This window comes from Chrysemys picta, chromosome 22 (assembly GCF_011386835.1).
Source record: "Chrysemys picta bellii isolate R12L10 chromosome 22, ASM1138683v2, whole genome shotgun sequence".
NCBI classification, from domain to species: domain Eukaryota; kingdom Metazoa; phylum Chordata; order Testudines; family Emydidae; genus Chrysemys; species Chrysemys picta.
In genome coordinates, this window is record NC_088812.1 from 16,416,605 (window position 1) to 16,434,059 (window position 17,455).

The following is a 17,455-nucleotide window of genomic DNA, read 5'->3' on the forward strand; positions in this document are numbered from 1 at the left end:
AGTCTTTACTTAACCCTGACATACCCCAACAGTCGGGGCAGGGAGGAGACAATTAGGGTAACAGTGCAGTGCGCAGAGACTCATCCGATAGTTGGGATTTCTTAAAGCCCCAGCTCTTGGAGTCATGGGGTTCGGTGTGAATCGCAGTTTGCATTAAAAAAATCAAGTTTGTTTCTAACCTTCGCAGTAATAGAGAAAAACTGAAAAACATGACTCCTAAAGGTTCTAAATTAACCCTAATTTTTTTTAATCCCAGGATTTTTTAGCCAATCTCATGATTTTGGGAGGCACTTCCTTTCCCCTGGGTTGTCAAAGCTGGATTTAATGTGATCCCCACACCAGCTGTCTAGCCTTTGTCTAGTGTTCCGCAGGCATCATAGGAGAGGGGCATTTTAAGGCTTTGTTGATTTTTGGTCGAGCAAAGGGAAGCTCTGTACACAACTCAGTGGCATTTCCCTGTTTGTCTTTCCATCGGTCATGCGATAGCTTTTGAATGCCACGTCCCATCAAGTCCAGAATCTCAGGGAATGTTCTAGGCGCAGAATCCTATTGATTTGGGGGAAATCTGGAAAACCAGAAAAGTCTGATTTCCACTCGTGTAAGTAAGGGGAAAATTTGGGGTCCAGTCCTCTACTAGGAGGATCATGTTGTCCCTCAAGAGCTGGTCCAGATGGGAATAAGCTATACTGTATACACTGGGGGTGTGTGTTTTTTTTTGCCACTTTATCTACAGTCATACAAGCTTTAGGAGGCAGTGTGGCATAGTGGATAGTGCCCTGGACTAGGCCTTAGGAGATACGAGTTCTCATCCCAGCTCTACCAGTGACCTTGGGTAAGTTGTGTCTCTTCTCTGTGCCTCAGTTTCTCCATCTGTAAAATGGGGATAATGATACTGCCATCCTTTATAAAGCACTGTGAGATCTATGGATGAAAAGCACTACGTAAGAGCTGGTTACTATTATTTTCATAGATTCCGAGGCCAGAATGGACCATTGTGATGATCGTTCTGACCTCCTGTATACCACAGACGCAGCTCAGCTCCCACAAATTTTGTGATAGACAAGACCTAAAACATGAAAGTCCTTCCTTAGGCATCTTGGAAAATCTCAGCCTTTGCCCTTTATAACAAGACCACCCGAGACCCAGGAAAGAAAGACGACGACAAGTGGAACATTGAAAAAGTGATAGGTTTGTTTATCCAATAAGCAAGAAGGCAAGAACCCCAAATCCAAGACTTTCTGTAACGTCACAAAGCTATGAGCCTTTAGCAGATCCTCCTCTATGGTTTCTGTGCTGCTCCCCCCTTTTGCATGTGATAAGGATAATATGAGGGTGCCTAGTGATTGATCCAAGTAAAATGACATTGGACACAAGTGGGGAATTCACTCTAAAATTCCAATGAGTCCTTCAAAAAGGGAATGGATATTTACACAGATAACAAAAAAAAATCCAGCATTAGAACAGTGACTGCTGACATGAGCGGAGCTATTAAATCTCATGCTTCAGGACTTAAACAGCTCTCTGTTAGAGACCTAATGTGGGGGCAGGTTATCCTTCATCTGCTACTGTGCGGTTCTTACACCTTCCTCTGAAGTAGCTGCTGGTGGAGACGGGATACTGGACCAGATGAACCTCAGGTCTGAGCCAGTCTGGGAATTTCCGTGTTCCTACGCTCTACGTTTCCCCTCCCAAAACGCTTGGAAACTGTCTGCAAGGCAAACAACACAATGCTTAGTGCCCCGGATCACACTTTACTCTCAGTGTGCCATGCCTGGGCATCATCATTACACCCAATCGGGTAGACTATGACCTGGCTTTCCTTCAAGCACACAGCTCAGGAGAAAACAATTCAGAAACATTTCAAGACCTCTTCAAACTAACCCAGGGTCAGATTTTCAAATGAGCTCAACTCCCATTGAGGTACTCAGAGAAGGGCCAGGTTTTACAAACCGCGATGGGCCAAATTTGCAAACGAGTAAAAGACCCAGCGTGCACCCAACACACTGAAAATCTGGCCCCAAATATCCTTGTCATGTGCCACCTCAAAACCATCCCGACTGGTTCATCTGCTCTGCATGTCCGCCGTGCTCCATACAGCTGAGATCAAGGGGGATTGCGTTGTCTCTTTTCCCTGGTCCAGTAGAACTTTACCCACAGTCTGGTGACAAACTTAAGCGTGACTGCCCAGTTTTTGCTAAGATCTCTCTGTTTTTTTGTCCTTTCGGGCACTTACACGCCATACGCCCAGGTCTGTAAGAGACCAGTTCCTGGTGTTCCGGAATCCTGACCCAGCCATGTTTCAGCTCTTCCTGCTGTTGCCTCTTTATTAAATGATGTACCAGTCTGGCTGCCCACCCTACCACCCTTGTGGTTCTGCTTTCAGGTTTAGCCCTCCCAGAAATCACTGCTGAGCTCCACCCACCTGGCTGCTGCTGCAGTAACTCATCTCATAACAGAGAGAAAGGATCTGAATACACTCCTCTGCTGCCCTTGATTTCCTGGGCTGCCTTATGGGCTGATCCAAATCCCCCCCGCCCCACAGCTCAGCTTCTCTATGGGAGCAGAAGGCAAGAAACCAGAAGATAAAAATGTCTCTAAAATATATGGTCAGGAGGAGATTTTTAGACGCACCTAACAGATTTAGAAGCACGAGTTCCACGGACTCTCGGATGCTTTTGAAAGCTTCCCCCTACGTGTCCAAATAATACGGCCATCATCCCTTAATGGGAGGGCCGATTATCCCACATCGGCCTGCTGTGGGGTTCTCGTGCTAGCTACTGTCAGAGACAGGGCACTGGGCTAGATGGACCTTGGGGCTGATCCAGTCTGGGAATTTGCTACATTAAGGAGGGGAATCGGGTCCCTCGTCCACATGACTCCGTCGATGCTGGATCAGGTTGGAGCTCTGACTAAAGCACTTTCCACACTGGGTGCACTTGTAGGGTCACTCCCCCGTGTGGGTCCTCTGGTGCTGGATGAGCGCGGAGCAGCACCGGAAGCTCCTCCCGCAGTCGGCGCAGAGATGAGGTTTCTCTCCCGTGTGGACCCTCTGATGTTTGATCAGATTTGAGTTCAGACCAAAGCTCTTCCCACACTGGCTGCATCTGTAGGGTCTGTCTCGCACATGGATCCTCTGATGTTTCAGAAGGTTGGAACTCAGGCTGAAGCTCCTCCCACATGCGGGGCATTTGTAGGGCCGCTCGCCCATGTGGGTCCTCTGGTGTTATACGAAGTGCGAGGTCTGGTAGAAGCCCTTCCCACACTCCCCACATTCATAGGGTGGCTCTCCTGTGTGGGTCCCCTGGTGGTACACCAGATGTGAGCTCTGGCTGAAGCTCCTCCCGCAGCCAGCACATCGGTAGGGCCTCTCTCCAGCGTGTGTCCTCCTGTGATGCACCAGGGGCGAGCTCACTGGTAGGCTCGGTCTCCTGAGTGGATTAACTGGTGTCCAATGAGGGCCGCGATCAGATAGAAGCTTTTCCCACACTGCAGACATTTGTAGGCCTTCTCCTTTTCGTGGCTCGCAGGGTGGGCGAGGAGGTCTTTGCATTCCCTTTCAGCCAGATCAGATTTCCCCTGACTCTTCTCTGGATGGCTTGTCTGATTCCTTTCCGACCTGTGTCAGTCCTCACAGGCTTCTCCTTGGCAAGGACGCTGGGCAAGGTTCTCTTTGGACCTTCTGCCCAATACGCTACGTGGTTCTGCCTCGTCAGGGCCTACTGGATGATGATCTACCTCCTTGTTGCCATTAGCGACTCCAACATCTGCTGGAATAGAAAGAGCGTCCTGGCACGAGTCACTTCCTGTGTGTGAGAGACAGACGTTTTAAGCTGGGAAACAAACCCTTTGATACTGCAGCTCTGGAGCCGAATCCCCCCCCAGAAGAGCAAGGTGGGAGCAATCTTTGATTTGCATCCCATCTAAACACACTGGGCACCCGATCCTCAGTTACTCTATTCCTGTGCAGTGGCAGGGCAAAGGTACCGAAGTCACCTCCGCACATCCTGTATTCGGGGCCTGGCCACACTCTGGTGTAACTTAGAGCAGCCCCAGAGGAACCTTGTACGTGGTCACTGCAGCACCAGGGCAGCTGTGGTTTCAAACTGCTTTTGAGTTTCTCGAGAATGGACCATGTTCACTTATTTGAACCTGGGTGGGTACTGGACACCACACTGGACTGGGCCTTGGGAGACCTGGGGTGACCTTGGGCAAGTCACCTCGCTGCTCCGTGCCTCAGTTTCCCCAGTGGTAATATGGGAATCATGATATTGTTCTCGTCTGTAAAATGCTTTGAGATCTACTGATGAAAAGCGCTATAGAAGAGCCGGGGATTATTATTAAAGATAGACAGCACGCTACAGGGCATGACAAGAGTGACAGCCACCTCTGTATCCTTGCCTCTTAGCTCACCTCATTAAGAGGTGCCTGGCTCAGAGTTCGATACTCCTTTCTGCCGCACTTAGCACAGGCAATGATTTTTTTGCCTCCCTTTTTGCTTTTCCCAGGGGAGGGGCCGCTTCTCTCTACGCCTCCTCCTAACTCACTGCTCCTGCTCTGGGATGGGGACACGTTACTCCCCTTCTGGGGTCATCAGTGGAGAAGGGGATCCAGCCATTGCAGGCAGAAGGAGCTGAGAGGTGTCCCAGCAGCAAGGCTCAGCCACTTGGTGTCAGGGGGAGGCTGAGAACAGGAAGGTCTTTGTTAAATCTCCCCCTCACTATGCTTCCTCATCTCCTCTAAGAGCCTGCTGATTTGGGAGCTCTATGGTTGTAACCCTTTCGTTTCCTAGATAGGAAGGAAAAATCCTGAACAATGGAGCAATTAGGGTGGAGCATTGCAGGCCGGGGGCTTTATTTGTGTGGTTAAACCTGGAAAAAAAGATCTGCCTTCTGCCCACTGAATGCAAAGTGCAATACCAGGGACACATGTCCTGCTGCTGTGCTTGCTAGTCTGCTTGCTGAGGATGCAGGCAGCATTACTGGCTGATCAAGGAGCCAGTGGCTAAATCAAGGCTGGTTGCCCAGCCACTGGCTTCAGCTGCCCACAGGTGCTCCATGGCCACCATCACAGATACGGTTACCAACAGGTCTGCTGGGAAGCCACCCATGCCCCACACTAGTTATTATTTCTTTTATGTATTATGGTAGCGCTTAGGATCCCAATTAGGAATTGGGGAGCCATTGTGCTAGGTACTGTACATACAAGATTGTACATGACAAGATCCTGCCCCAGATTACTCATGGTCTAGATTGATGACAAGATGCAACAGGTGGATAAAAGAGACAAACTGGGTGTGAGGAGGGGACAGGGAGGACACAGGAAAGAGGCAGTGTGATCTAGTGGGTAGTGTAGCAGTCAAGAGACCATCATTTTAGTCCTAGTTCTGGTACTGATCTGCTGTGTGACCTTGGACAAACCACTTCACCTTCTGTCTGACTTGTCTATTTAGATGATATGCTTGGCAGAGCAAGGATTGTTTCTATGTATTTGTCTAGTGCCTGGCACAATTAGACCATGGTCTTGGTGGTGTGATTTTTTTCCTTAAAGCCCCAGCTCCTGGAGTCATGAGATCATGTGAGACTCTCTGCTCGGTAAGTTTCTAGCCCGCATACTTGCTGAGATAAGCTTGAAAATGTGAAACCTAAAGAATCAAAAAAACAAACAAACAAACAAAAACCGCCCACCATTTATTGTTGTTAAAAATTTCATTATTTTAAAGCAAATCTCATAGGGGCCTGACTTATAATTTTGGAATCCTTGAGGTTGGCAATACTATTGGTTGGGTCCTCTAAGCCCTTTTGTAATACAAACAATTAGTAGTAATAAGCAACGGCAGGATGAACGAGTCTGACATACGTGACAAAATGGGATTTTTCTGTACTATTTCCATGAATGATATAGACGGCAAGGACTTGACTATGGATTGCTACCCAGCGGATGTGAAAGGGCTAAACAGCTGCTCTTGGGGCGGAACAGGAGACTGAGGTGTTTGTGTCACATCACTGTTGCTGACTTGAATGGGTCAGGAATGGCTAAATCTGACCCATATCAATGAAGGATCCCGGAAAGACAATGGGAACCCGAGGGACTGAACAACTGATACCTAACAAAAGGAGCAAAGAGTCCTGTGGCACCTTATAGACGAACAGACGTATAGGAGCATGAGCGTTTGTGGGCGAATAGCCACTTCGTCGGATGCATGTAGTGCATGTTCCTATACGTCTGTTCGTCTATAAGGTGCCACAGGACTCTTTGCTGCTTTGACAGATCCAGACTAACACGGCTCCCCCTGAGACTTGACAAAAGGAAACTCCAGCAGGTGGAACACGCGGACTCTGCCTGGGTCTGCAGGAGGAAGGACTGGACCGAGAGGTGACCGGAGCCTAGGATACCAGCTGGCGTCTGGAGAGACACCGGGCTCACCTGGGATTGACAGACAAAAGGGGGTTGGGCCAAGAGGCTTGAGCAGGGCAGGATGAGTGAGGAGGGGATTGGAGCAGAGCAGGTTGAGGGGCGGGGCCTGTAAGGTGAGGGAGGAGGGGATTGGAGCAGAGCAGGGTGAGGGGCGGGGCCTGCAGGGGGAGGGAGAGGGGATTGGACGAGAGCAGGGTGAGGGGCGGGGCCTGCAGGGGGAGGGAGGAGGGGATAGGAGGAGAGCAGGGTGAGGGGCGGGGCCTGCAGGGGGAGGGAGGAGGGGATTGGAGCAGAACAGTCGGAGTCCTTCAATGCGCACGCGCGTTGTTTCGTCATTGCCTCAGTCGAGTTGTCTTCCCTTCCGACCGATGAGTTTCCGCCTCCGGTTGGCGACAGCGGGACCCACTTCCCCTATGTCCGGGGCTCGGCGGCGCTGTCGGGGTTGGTGAGTGAGCCAGGCCCCGCCTCCCCCCTCCCCCACCGCCCCCTCCCCCCTCCCCCCACTGTCCCGTCACCTCCCCGTCGCCCCCTCCCCCCACTGCCCCGTCACCCCCTCCCCCCACTGCCCCGTCACCCCCCCGTCGCCCCCTCCCCCCACTGCCCCGTCACCCCCTCCCCCCACTGCCCCGTCCTCCCTCCCCCCACTGCCCCATCGGTCCCCCTGTCACCCCCTCTCCCAACTGCCCCATCACCCCTCCCCCCACTGCCCCGTCAGTCCCCCCCGTCATCCCCTCCCCCCACTGCCCCATCACCCCTCCCCCCACCGCCCCATCGGTCCCCGTCACCCCCTCTCCCACTGCTCCATCACTCCTCTCCCAACTGCTCCGTCACCCCCTCCCCCCCACTGCCTCATCGGTCCCCCTGTCACCCCTCCCCCAATGCCTGTCACCCCCACCCCCATCATCTCCACCCCTGCCTGTCTCCTCCTCCCCCTGCCTCCCATCACCCTTTCTTTATCTTCCTCTGCTGTTCCCCTTTCCTTCCCCCCTCCCCCCAGCCAGGCCCTACTTGTTCCCTCCCTTCCCCTGTTGGCCCCTTTGACCATCACCCCCACTCTCTCTAACCCCCACAGACTAGTGTCGGGTGAAGGCAGGTGTGTGTGTGTGTGAGTGTGAGAGAGAGATTAAGGGCTCAGGCTGGAAAGTGTCACTCACTTGTGGTGTCCTTTCACTTGCTGCACGATGCCATGATTCCTAGTTGCCGGGTGTGCTGCGGGCTGCTATGAAGTTATAGATCCTGCCTCAGAGAGCTACCTGCCATCAGAGGAAGGAGGTTGGGGGAGATGGTAGGACTGGAAGCTTTTTAGGGCAGGGGCTGTAATTTTGCTCTGTATTTTACAGTGTCTAGCACAATGGGGTCCTGGGGCCCCTAGGCATTACAGTAATACAAATGACCAGTAAGTGTCTTTGGCTTTAAAAAAACTGCAAACATAGGAAGGTCACAGACATGCAGTTGTTCAAATTCAGGGATTAAAAGGATCTTTGTCTGAAGGGGAAACGTTTGTTAGTTTTGAAGCTTTTAAAAAAGAATCGTAGAAAGAGAGCAAATATCGTTGATATAAATGCTGTTAGGAAACGGAGTGGAGTCTGGCCAATCTCATGGGCAGACCGAGTCGTCTTACTGAGATGAATAATGCTTGGTGTGTGGCTTGCAGGAGGGTGGAGAAATAATTTGTTTAAAACTTTTGTTTTCTTTCCAGGCGGTTTAGAGCATGTGAATTAACTGAAGGAGCTTGAGTTCCAGTATGTGGTATATTATGCAGAGCATTCAGAGTAAATACTCCTTGTCAGAGCGGTTGATCCGGACTATAACAGCCATACGATCTTTTCCACATGATAATGTTGAAGATCTTATCAGCAGGGTACGTAAATGCTATGTTGCTTTAGTGTTGTGTTTTGAAAGCTTGTGCTTCTCTATCTGTATATCTCTAGCTCATCGTATGTATGTATGTATGAATGAGAGGCACCGGTGGCTAGAGCATGAACCTGGCTTTATTTCTGGCTCTCCCACTGTTGTGTGACCTGGGGCAAGTCGCTTACCCTCTCTGTGCTTCTTTCTCCCCTCATTCTTTGTCTTGTCTGTCTAGATTCAGGGCAGAGACTGTCCCACTATGTCTTTACGGTGTCCAGAGCAGCAGAGCTCTGATTTTGTTTGGGATCTGCAAGTACTATGGTAACAGAGGTAATGTATAGCTTGATTGGGTGGCTAGGCGGATATCAAGTCATACTGCCACGTCAAAATGCTGAAACTGAGAACTTACACACACAATTCAGGGAAATTATAGAGGTAAGGTTCACACCACAAATTTAACTCTGCTGCATTGTGTCTAATACTCAGCGCCCCATAATTATGTTGCAGAGCTCATCCAGATATTCCACCCTAGAAATCCTCTTCTGTTGATCTGTATCTCACCTCTGAGTGAAACTGCTTCCCTAAGGGCAAAGGCACTATGAAGATGGATGCTATATAAAGACCTTCACAGAGGAGAATTTGTAAACAAAGGGTTCAGACAGCCCTTTCCAAATCCTACATGGAGGTACTAAAACAAGGGATTGTAGCAGGCAATTTGCAGCCCTGCCATGCATAGGCGCCAACTTTCTCCAGTGCCGGTGGGTGCTCGTGCCTCCCCCCCCCCCCCAACTCCACCCTTTCTCCACCCCCTTCCCCGCCCCCATTCCAACCCCCTCCCTGCCCCTATTGGACTCCTTCCCCAAATCCCCACCCCGGAGCACCCACGGAGTCGGCGGCTATGTCTCATGTGGATGAGAAGCCGGCTTGTAATTGGCGTTTACCTTAACCTGTCAGAGAATGCAGCCTCTGGCAGGAGGCAGAAGACGCTTTGTCTTCTGAGCTACATGCTACTCTTGTTGCATTTGGTTTCTTTATTACATGTATCACTGGGCCAATACAGTTAGTTATTGAACACTTTCTGTTCTAGCCTCTGGTTTCACACCGTCATATTGCCAATCTGAAGTGTTCAAAAAGTTCAGGTCTCCAAAAATAGAGAGATTTTTTAAAAAATTGGGGTGGTTTTTTTTTTGGTGCCTTGTATTTCTTCAGCCTGGAGGGGTATGTTTTTCAAGCTTTTTCTCCATAACTGTGGGGGCTAGAAACATTTCTTTTAAGAAAAGCTGAGAGTCTCACATAATTACAGGGCTCCGGGAGGTGGAGCTTTAAGAAAAACACCAACTAACGTGAGAACTTGCAATTTAAAAACGAGTTTTATCTCCGATTGCTATTGTCAGTGATAAATACCATCATTCTGAAATATCTGCCCCCGTGTAAGATACCTGGGGAAGCATTCCCGATCCAGTGCGTTTGATCAAAATATTCAAATAACGAATGCAGTATGGTATGGATTGTAATTCATTCTATTTAACGTAATAAAAACTTGCAGCTTTTTTCCTGTCATTTTGGGCTGCTGCAGAAGTTTGGTCGGTGTGTGTGTGTGTGTGTGTGTGTGTGTGTGTGTGTGTTGGGGGAGACTTAGAGAGAATATGAAGGGCACTTAGAAATGTATCAGGAAATGGAGGGGTGTGGAAGGAATATGAGTCAGCCATCTAATCAATGAGATGGAGAAGAATCTTTCTGCCAAGCAGACTCCTACACACCACTAGCAATTACTTTTCTCCAGCGTTGATCAATGGGAATGTCATGTATCAGAGGGGTAGCTGTGTTAGTCTGTATCCACAAAAACAAGGAGGAGTCCGGTAGCTTAAAGACTAACAGATTTATTTGGGCATAAGCTTTCGTGGGTAAAAAACCTCACTTCTTCATATGCACCTAACGCCATTTGACAGAGGCCACGATGTAAAATGGGCCGGAATAGATGCATTTACTAATGCCATTCGCTATTCCCTGTTTTTTACCCACGAAAGCTTATGCCCAAATAAATCTGTTAGTCTTTAAGGACCACCGGACTCCTTGCTGTTTTTTTGGGAATGTCATGTCACTTCTGGCTCCATGGGAGAAGCGGAGAAAATTGTGTGTGCGCGCGTGGGGGGCTGTTTAGTTATGTTATAAGTGATCCAGAGCAAGGCACCTAGAACTGAGATTCTGCATATTGTTCAAACGCTTCAATGTCAAACTCTCCCAAACCTTAGTCTTAAAATTAAACTGTAAAATAGGCTCCGCCCACGGCGAAGGAAGAGGCTAAGCACTTGTCAGAGTTTCAGATTACTCACTTTCTTGTAAAATGGCAGAGGGTCCAGATTAGCCTTGACTGATTCAGGCAGCCGCTGGGCTATTTTAATCCCCAGGGATTTCGAGGTTAAGGAAGGCCAGCAAAAGTGCCATAAATCAGCTTGGTGATTAAGGAAGCCTTTTGAAGTGGGCAGAATCCCTGGCTTCATGCAGTGTATTCTGTAGCTGAACCGTACTTCAGAATCATACAGGTGCAGGACACACCTTAACCTGAGATTAGCTGGGAGGCAGCTGCGTTATATAAGTTTGTTTGCCAGTGCTAATGTGTCAGATCCTTGGATGCTGCTGGCAAACGGCTGCCAGTGATCAGGTGCAGTATTGAAAAGTAGGAATAGGGCCCACCCCTGCCTTTTGCCGGAACCCCTTTTAAATGAACAGAAGGCCAGACTCTGTATATGGAACCAGAGGCTTGTCTCTATAAAACAGGGCGATCCAGGAATAGAATTTGGGGCTGCAACTGAACTTGTCAAGGGTTAACTAACTTGCTGCCAGCTTTCTCAGTGTCCAATGAAATTGCCACCAACGATTCTTGAGTCCGAAGGAAACGTCAGCTGATACAAGTTGCTTGCCCGTGTTTGTTTGGAAGATGGCTCATATACCAGTTGTGACTGACACGGAGCTGATATGTAATAATGTTATGAACACTGTATGTGACCGGTTAGAGGGGAAGTTAATTTATAGCACATTATTAGAATTTCCTGGGTGATCGTATTGATCTAACTTATATTGGGGGTAGCGCAATGTTTGTGTTATGCCTGTAACGCTCAAATTCAGTGGCGTTTGTGCATGAGCGCACAGCTAAGAACTCCCAAGTGCACACTCTAAAGACAATGGGGCAAGCCGCTAGCTTCAAGGATCCTGTCTCCAACAAGTTGCAGACCTTGTTTTGCCGGAACTGGAAGTTGCCCATTACAAAAGGTTAAGCTAGACCTGTGTATACTCTGTTTTATTGTTTTAAAGATGTTTTCTCTAGAACGATCTTGTTTTAAGTAAATGATACTTCGCTTTAAGGAGGCTGTGTGGTCACTGGCTATCACTATTGGTGCCCTGAAGGGAACAGAACTGCAGCGTCTGAGCCCAAGTCAGACCTGCTGAGACAACCATGGTTAGTACCAGGAGACTCGACCCAGGGCCTGCTCTGAGAGTAGGAGAATCGTATGACTCCATCCCCAGCCAGGTGACTGCTAGAGGTCTGAGGGTGGGGGGTGCATTCAACAGGATCGGATGATGATAGAGGTTCAGTGCTCCTGCTAACTGGTGTCACAGTTTTATTAGGTTTATTAGGGCCATGGGTTGCTGAACTTTGTCCTCGGCTTGAGATAAGGGCAGCTCTTAGGATTGGGGAGAGAACTCCTCTTCAGAGCCATAGTAGCAACAAAGGGGAGTAAATTACAAAGGCACTGATAGAAGCTGCAAGATTTAGCTGTGGCCTGGATGTGAGGATCTAGACAGTGGTCGGAGTTGCAGGTTCTAATACAAAAAATTACCTATTACTCATGAATTTAATATGCTTGGAACATCTGTTTAGAAACACTTTATAATAAGGTTCCATTGATACTGTAACCATCTCAGTATGTAGCATCCGGTGTGGGAATCTCTCCTGTTTAACTGGTATGTGTATGCGACAGGGGCCATGATGTAAAATGGGCCGGAATAGATGCATTTACTAACGCCATTCGCTATTCCCTGTTTTTCCTCAGGGAGCCGACGTTAACTGTATGCATGGCATTCTGAAGCCGCTACACTGCGCTTGTATGGTTGCCGATGCGGATTGTGTTGAACTACTGCTGCAAAAAGGAGCGGAGGTAAAAGGGTTTAAAAAACATTCCTTTAAACTGGATACAGGAGAGCCATTCAGTTGGGAGCTGATGCAGCCACAGTAAAGACGCTCTGTAGTTTGAAAGAAAATCAACTTGCAGCCAAACTATTAAAAAAAACCTTCGGTCTTGGTGTGCGTCTAGTTCTCAATGAACCATAGTTACTGTACCATGATCTTGAAAGGATGTATTTTAACTACAAAGGCTTAAAGTTGTGTAGATGTACAGAACTTGTATATAGTTCAGTGACTTGTATTAACGGCATCAGCCTTATGCCCTAGTCTGGCAAATGTGCACTTACAGAGCTTGCACAGCTGATGTTACACAGTTCGGAAAGTCTTTCCTTACCTTTTTTGGGAGCGTGTGTCTGCAGTTTGACTAAGAGAGAGAGAGAGAGACACACACACACACACACACACACACACACACACCCCATTTGGGGAGGAAGGAGGTTTTGTGGCTAATGCCTAGGATGGGGTGTTTGAAGATCTAGGTTAGGTTATTGACTTTAGCACAAGCTTCCTGTGTGATCTTGGGCAAGTCACTGACCCCCCTGTGCCTGAGTTTCCTTTTCTGTAAAACAGAGGTGAAAATTCCTATGTTGTCAGAGTATTGCATTACAGAGTTAATGCTGCGTAAAACTGGTAAAACTCTCACCAACTTCATTGGGAGCAGAGTTATGTTAATGCCGAGTGTTCTGCAAATCCCACTCAAAGATCTGTTAATGCGTAATACCCATCTCCCAAGAATCTATTCCTGTCTCTGCAGGTCAACGCCCTTGACGGGTACAACCGAACAGCCCTTCATTATGCAGCAGAAAAAGATGAGACCTGCGTTGAGATCCTCTTAGAATACGGCGCAAACCCCAGTGCGCTGGATGGGAACAAGGACACGCCCCTCCATTGGGCTGCCTTTAAAAACAATGCAGAGTGCGTCCGAACGCTTTTGGAGAACGGCGCCTTGGTTAATGCTCGGGATTATAATGACGACACACCCCTGAGCTGGGCTGCCATGAAGGGGAACCTAGAGAGCGTGAGCATACTCCTGGATTTCGGAGCGGAGGTCAGGGTGGTTAATTTGAAAGGCCAGACGCCGATATCTAGGCTGGTTGCGTTGTTGGTCAGAGGACTTGGTACCGAGCGAGAAGATTCTTGCTTTGATCTTCTTCACAGAGCTATTGGACACTTTGATTTAAGAAAAAATGGTAATATGCCCAGGGAGGTTATGAGAGATCAGCAGCTGTGTGAAAAACTGACCCTGCTCTGCTCCGCCCCAGGTACCTTAAAGACACTGTCTCGCTATGCCCTGCGGTGTAGCCTGGGAGTCCAGTTCCTGCCAGATGCAGTGAAGGAGCTTCCTTTGCCTGAGTCCCTGAAAGAATATCTGTTGCTCCTTAGATAAGCGAGCGGTAAAATTCTAGGGGATTTCTGTGCTTGATTCACTGCCCCCCATTCCTTATGCTTTATGGGGATGCCAGTAACATAACTAGATTTGTGACTCGATCCGTGACATCACAGACACTGGGTTCCTCCTCCTCGCTCTGATGGTCAAGCTGATGACCAGTCACCATCCAAGATTACTCCAGGTTCTAGGGCTCCCTCTCCTGTCTCACCCAGAGCACCATACAGGACGGTGACCTCCATGGTGGCAGCTGGCACTACTGATGGCTTAAAAGGTGTGTGTGGGGAAATACTTGTGCTGTTTCTTCCTGCACGGACCTGTTCCCCATCTCCAGCCTCTGGATTTCTCTCCGAGTTCAGTACCAAGCCACCAGCCGTCTCACAAGACATTGCTGAACAGAATCCGTCACCTTCCCTGCCACAGAGAGACAAATTATCATCCTGCTTTCTGGAGACTAGGTGGGCTAGATGCCTTCTCAATTAGGTGTGGAGAGCAGGCAAGGGGGATCTATTCCTGTTGGAAGGAATTAAGTACGAGAGGGAGTCTTGGAGCATGGGAAAATCCCACATGGTTGCTCTTGCCTCTTGGAGGAAGTGAGCTGGTGCCAGTCAGCTTCTGTGCTGTCTCGACGGAGTCAACCAGGCAGAAAGCAGGACTCCCGCTTGCAGACTTGTTAGTTTTAGTGGTAGCTCCCACCCCAAGCACACGTATTCAGTTTGTATTTTTTCATAGACCTTGGAAGGAGAGCTCCTTCCTACAGAGTGTTTGTATCTCTAATCAATGCTTTCCGCACTGCACCTCCCCAAGCCTAAAGCACAGCACCCAGCTCTCTGGATGGAGGGAGTCATGAACCGAGTCATGAGCAGAGATGGAGAACTGTAGGGAAGGTAAGCCCTGTCTGGAGAGACACCGGTTTTTCCTTCACAACATGCACTGGGAGATTTCCCTCCCCCCACTTATTATTTCTAAGATGCATCAGCTCTTAATTGTGGGGGAAGGAGATATTTGAAACGTGTTCCTAACAACGCAGACGTTTTCCGAGAGCAGGGTGGGGTGGGCGTGTGACTCCTTGGTGCTCCCGTAGCACCAGTAAGAGAGGTCTCCCGGCTCACTAGTGCTGTGGAATCGGTAAGGAAAGAGTATCGGCCAACACTGCTGCTGGGATCTAGCAGCACTTTCCGGAGCACTGAACTGCATCGTCTCTGGCTGATTTCAGAAAGGCGCCAGTGGAGCTGTCCTTGCCCACGACTGCAGTAACGGTGGCTATTAAGCAGTGCTGTGTGGGTGTGATTGTAGAGCTGGGGAGGGGGAGGTATTAAAGTGGGGAGAGTTATGGGATTCTTACAATATAAAGGATGCGCCCTCTCGAAAATACAATCAGCAACAACCACACTCTGTCCTAATGAACAGCCCCTCTCAAAATCCTGCACTTCAAATGGTTCAAGTCCTCTGGTGAAAGAACTAGACGCCAAAGTGCAGTGCGAGTCTGCTCCGTGGTGAGGGCTTTTCTCTGCTTCAGGAGATCACCCTGCTGAGAACATGCTTTTCGCATCTCCCAGTGGTGGTGGTGCCCTGCCCTACTGATCTCCAGTCCTGCCTGGTGTGAATGTACTCTGGAGCGATGGGAGGGGTTCCCAGCTTGTAATCCTAGGCACTTGATTTCTGTGACATATTCACTCTCACTAACACGTTTGAAGGTGTTTTGGTTAAAGTCTGGCACTTGGTTTTACGCCATTTCACTGATTTTTTTGAGGGCAGCGTGTGAGAGCTTGCAGCACTTCCAGGAGGGAGAACTGATCAGCAATTCCTCAGGCAGTGCCCAGTTTTTAACAAGACTCTGTTTTCAATGGGGGTGTTCCCTGAAACACAGAGTGACAACATCCAATAGGGAGAATGTTCCAAAATAGGAAAAGGGGCTGTTGGAAAGGGCTTCTGTATATAAAACTCTGCCGGGAACCATGAAACACTCCCCCCCCACTTCTGGTTTCTGTAGTGATTTGTCTTGTTGCTCTCTGTATTTTATAGTTACAAAAATAAACCACTCAAGACCAGCTCTAAGCAGCTCCTTCTGTGCTAGCTATCTTTTCACTGATGCTGTCTGGGTACTTTGGGATTCTCTCCCTATTAAATTGGCTTTGTTACTCAGGCCTGGTCTACGCTACAGAGTAGTGCCATACATGGACCTAACGGTAAGTGTCTACCCTAAAATGTTGCTCCCGCCAATGTAACGCGCCCACTACACCGACCTAATAACTCCACCTCCACGAGAAGCGTAGCGCTTAAATCGGTGTAGTTAGGTTGACGCAGTGAACGTGTAGGCGCTGCATTGCTTACATTGCCTGTTGCCCCATGGGGTTGACAGCTGGAGCCCCGCCACCCACTGAGGGAAGGAGATTCTGAGCCTGGCCTGCTGCCCGGTGAGGGATGGAGGCGGGTGGGGGGAGAGGGGAGCCCAAGCCTGGGCTACCTCCTGGTGAGGGATTGGGGTGGGAGAGGAGAGTCAGTTAAATCCGTGCGTGTGCTCCTGGTGAGGACGCACACCACTGACCAGAGGAGCTAGTGTGGACCTTAAAAATCGAATGAACTACTGCGGTGGCTGTATATCGACTTCGTTGTGTAGTGTAGACGTGCCCTGAGACTCTTCACAAATCCTTTTGCTGTTCTGGCAACGAGCGCCGCATTTCTAGGAGAGCGAGATCAGCTCTAAAATGACTGCTCTCCGAGGAGTTCTCATGGAGAAACACAGCGAAGAGCAGGCTGCCTGCGAAAACTTTCTGAGCCTTACTGTTAGCGAGCTGCAGAAAGGTGGCTCGGCACATGGGGATGCTTAGGAGAATGAGTGACTGTCCAGATCCCAGCCAGTCCTTTAAGGAATAACTCAGTGTCTCCTTGTTGCTTTCTCTCCGGCCATTCCAGTGACGTTCACTTGGTCTCATTGATATTTGTGCTTTAATCCTTCTTTCCCCTTCTCGGTGACTCTGAGGTCCCCAGTCTACATTATACCTCCTCCAGCCGTTCTCTTCAAACAAGCCCGCTCTTGTATCTACCATCCTTAAACCACTTGCTCCAGGATCCCTTCCCATCTCCGGAAACTGCTCTCTTCTGGTGTCTCTACTCCATTCCTTAACCAGCTGCATTCAGCGGTGTGGCTGCCGCTGATGCGCCCAGGATCAGACTAGAATTAGTTCAGTGCTAAAGAGACGTGCTACAAGACCCTTCTCGTTACGCCGGTCTCCTTGCGAATATGAAGCTGGACGGTAGACCAGCAATGTTCTGAGATCCTCCCAGAGTTTTGCCCTATTTGGGAAGCAGCTGAAAATGGAGGGGAAGCTAGCCTTTGCCCTTTGGATGATGGGACCTGATGGTTCTCAGTATGTCACAGGGTATTTAGCTACTGGTCAGAAGAGACATGAGGGCCATCAGCTTAGCTAGTGCCAGGAGAAGCCAACCTCGGAGCTGGTTGAAAAAGGGTAAGTGTGTTTTGGGAAAATCTTTTTTGGGGAGAGGAACCCCAATTTGTTGTTTTGGTGGGAAATATTCCACTTGTCTTAAACAAAACAAAACTAAAGTGAGTGAGGAAAAAGCTGACAGACGTCTTTTTCTGGAGGGGAGTTTTTGTT

The 17,455-nt window shown here is 49.1% G+C and overlaps 1 protein-coding gene and 1 long non-coding RNA gene across 4 annotated transcripts; one reads left to right on the forward strand and one right to left on the reverse strand.

Moving 5' to 3' along the window:
* Window positions 1-1,173: 1,173 nt before the first annotated feature.
* Window positions 1,174-4,786, reverse strand: LOC135977084 (uncharacterized). The gene is made up of 2 exons (XR_010594440.1): window positions 4,411-4,786; window positions 1,174-3,803 (listed from the first exon to the last, which is right to left on the reverse strand). It is a non-coding gene; the product is annotated as an uncharacterized LOC135977084 (long non-coding RNA).
* Window positions 4,787-6,692: 1,906 nt separating this feature from the next.
* Window positions 6,693-15,886, forward strand: ASB8 (ankyrin repeat and SOCS box containing 8). Of its 3 annotated transcripts, XM_065575969.1 has the most exons (5): window positions 6,693-6,859; window positions 8,114-8,275; window positions 8,501-8,595; window positions 12,318-12,422; window positions 13,203-15,886. In XM_065575969.1, the coding sequence occupies exons 3-5, from the start codon at window positions 8,584-8,586 to the stop codon at window positions 13,833-13,835; spliced, it is 750 nt and encodes a 249-aa protein (XP_065432041.1). In that variant the 5' UTR covers window positions 6,693-6,859; window positions 8,114-8,275; window positions 8,501-8,583; the 3' UTR covers window positions 13,836-15,886. The 3 variants fall into 3 exon arrangements, with proteins under 3 accessions (XP_065432041.1, XP_005291955.2, XP_042698135.2); XM_005291898.5 differs by lacking the exon at window positions 8,501-8,595 and having other exon boundaries at window positions 6,715-6,859; XM_042842201.2 differs by lacking the exons at window positions 6,693-6,859; window positions 8,114-8,275; window positions 8,501-8,595 and adding an exon at window positions 8,628-8,700.
* Window positions 15,887-17,455: the final 1,569 nt, after the last annotated feature.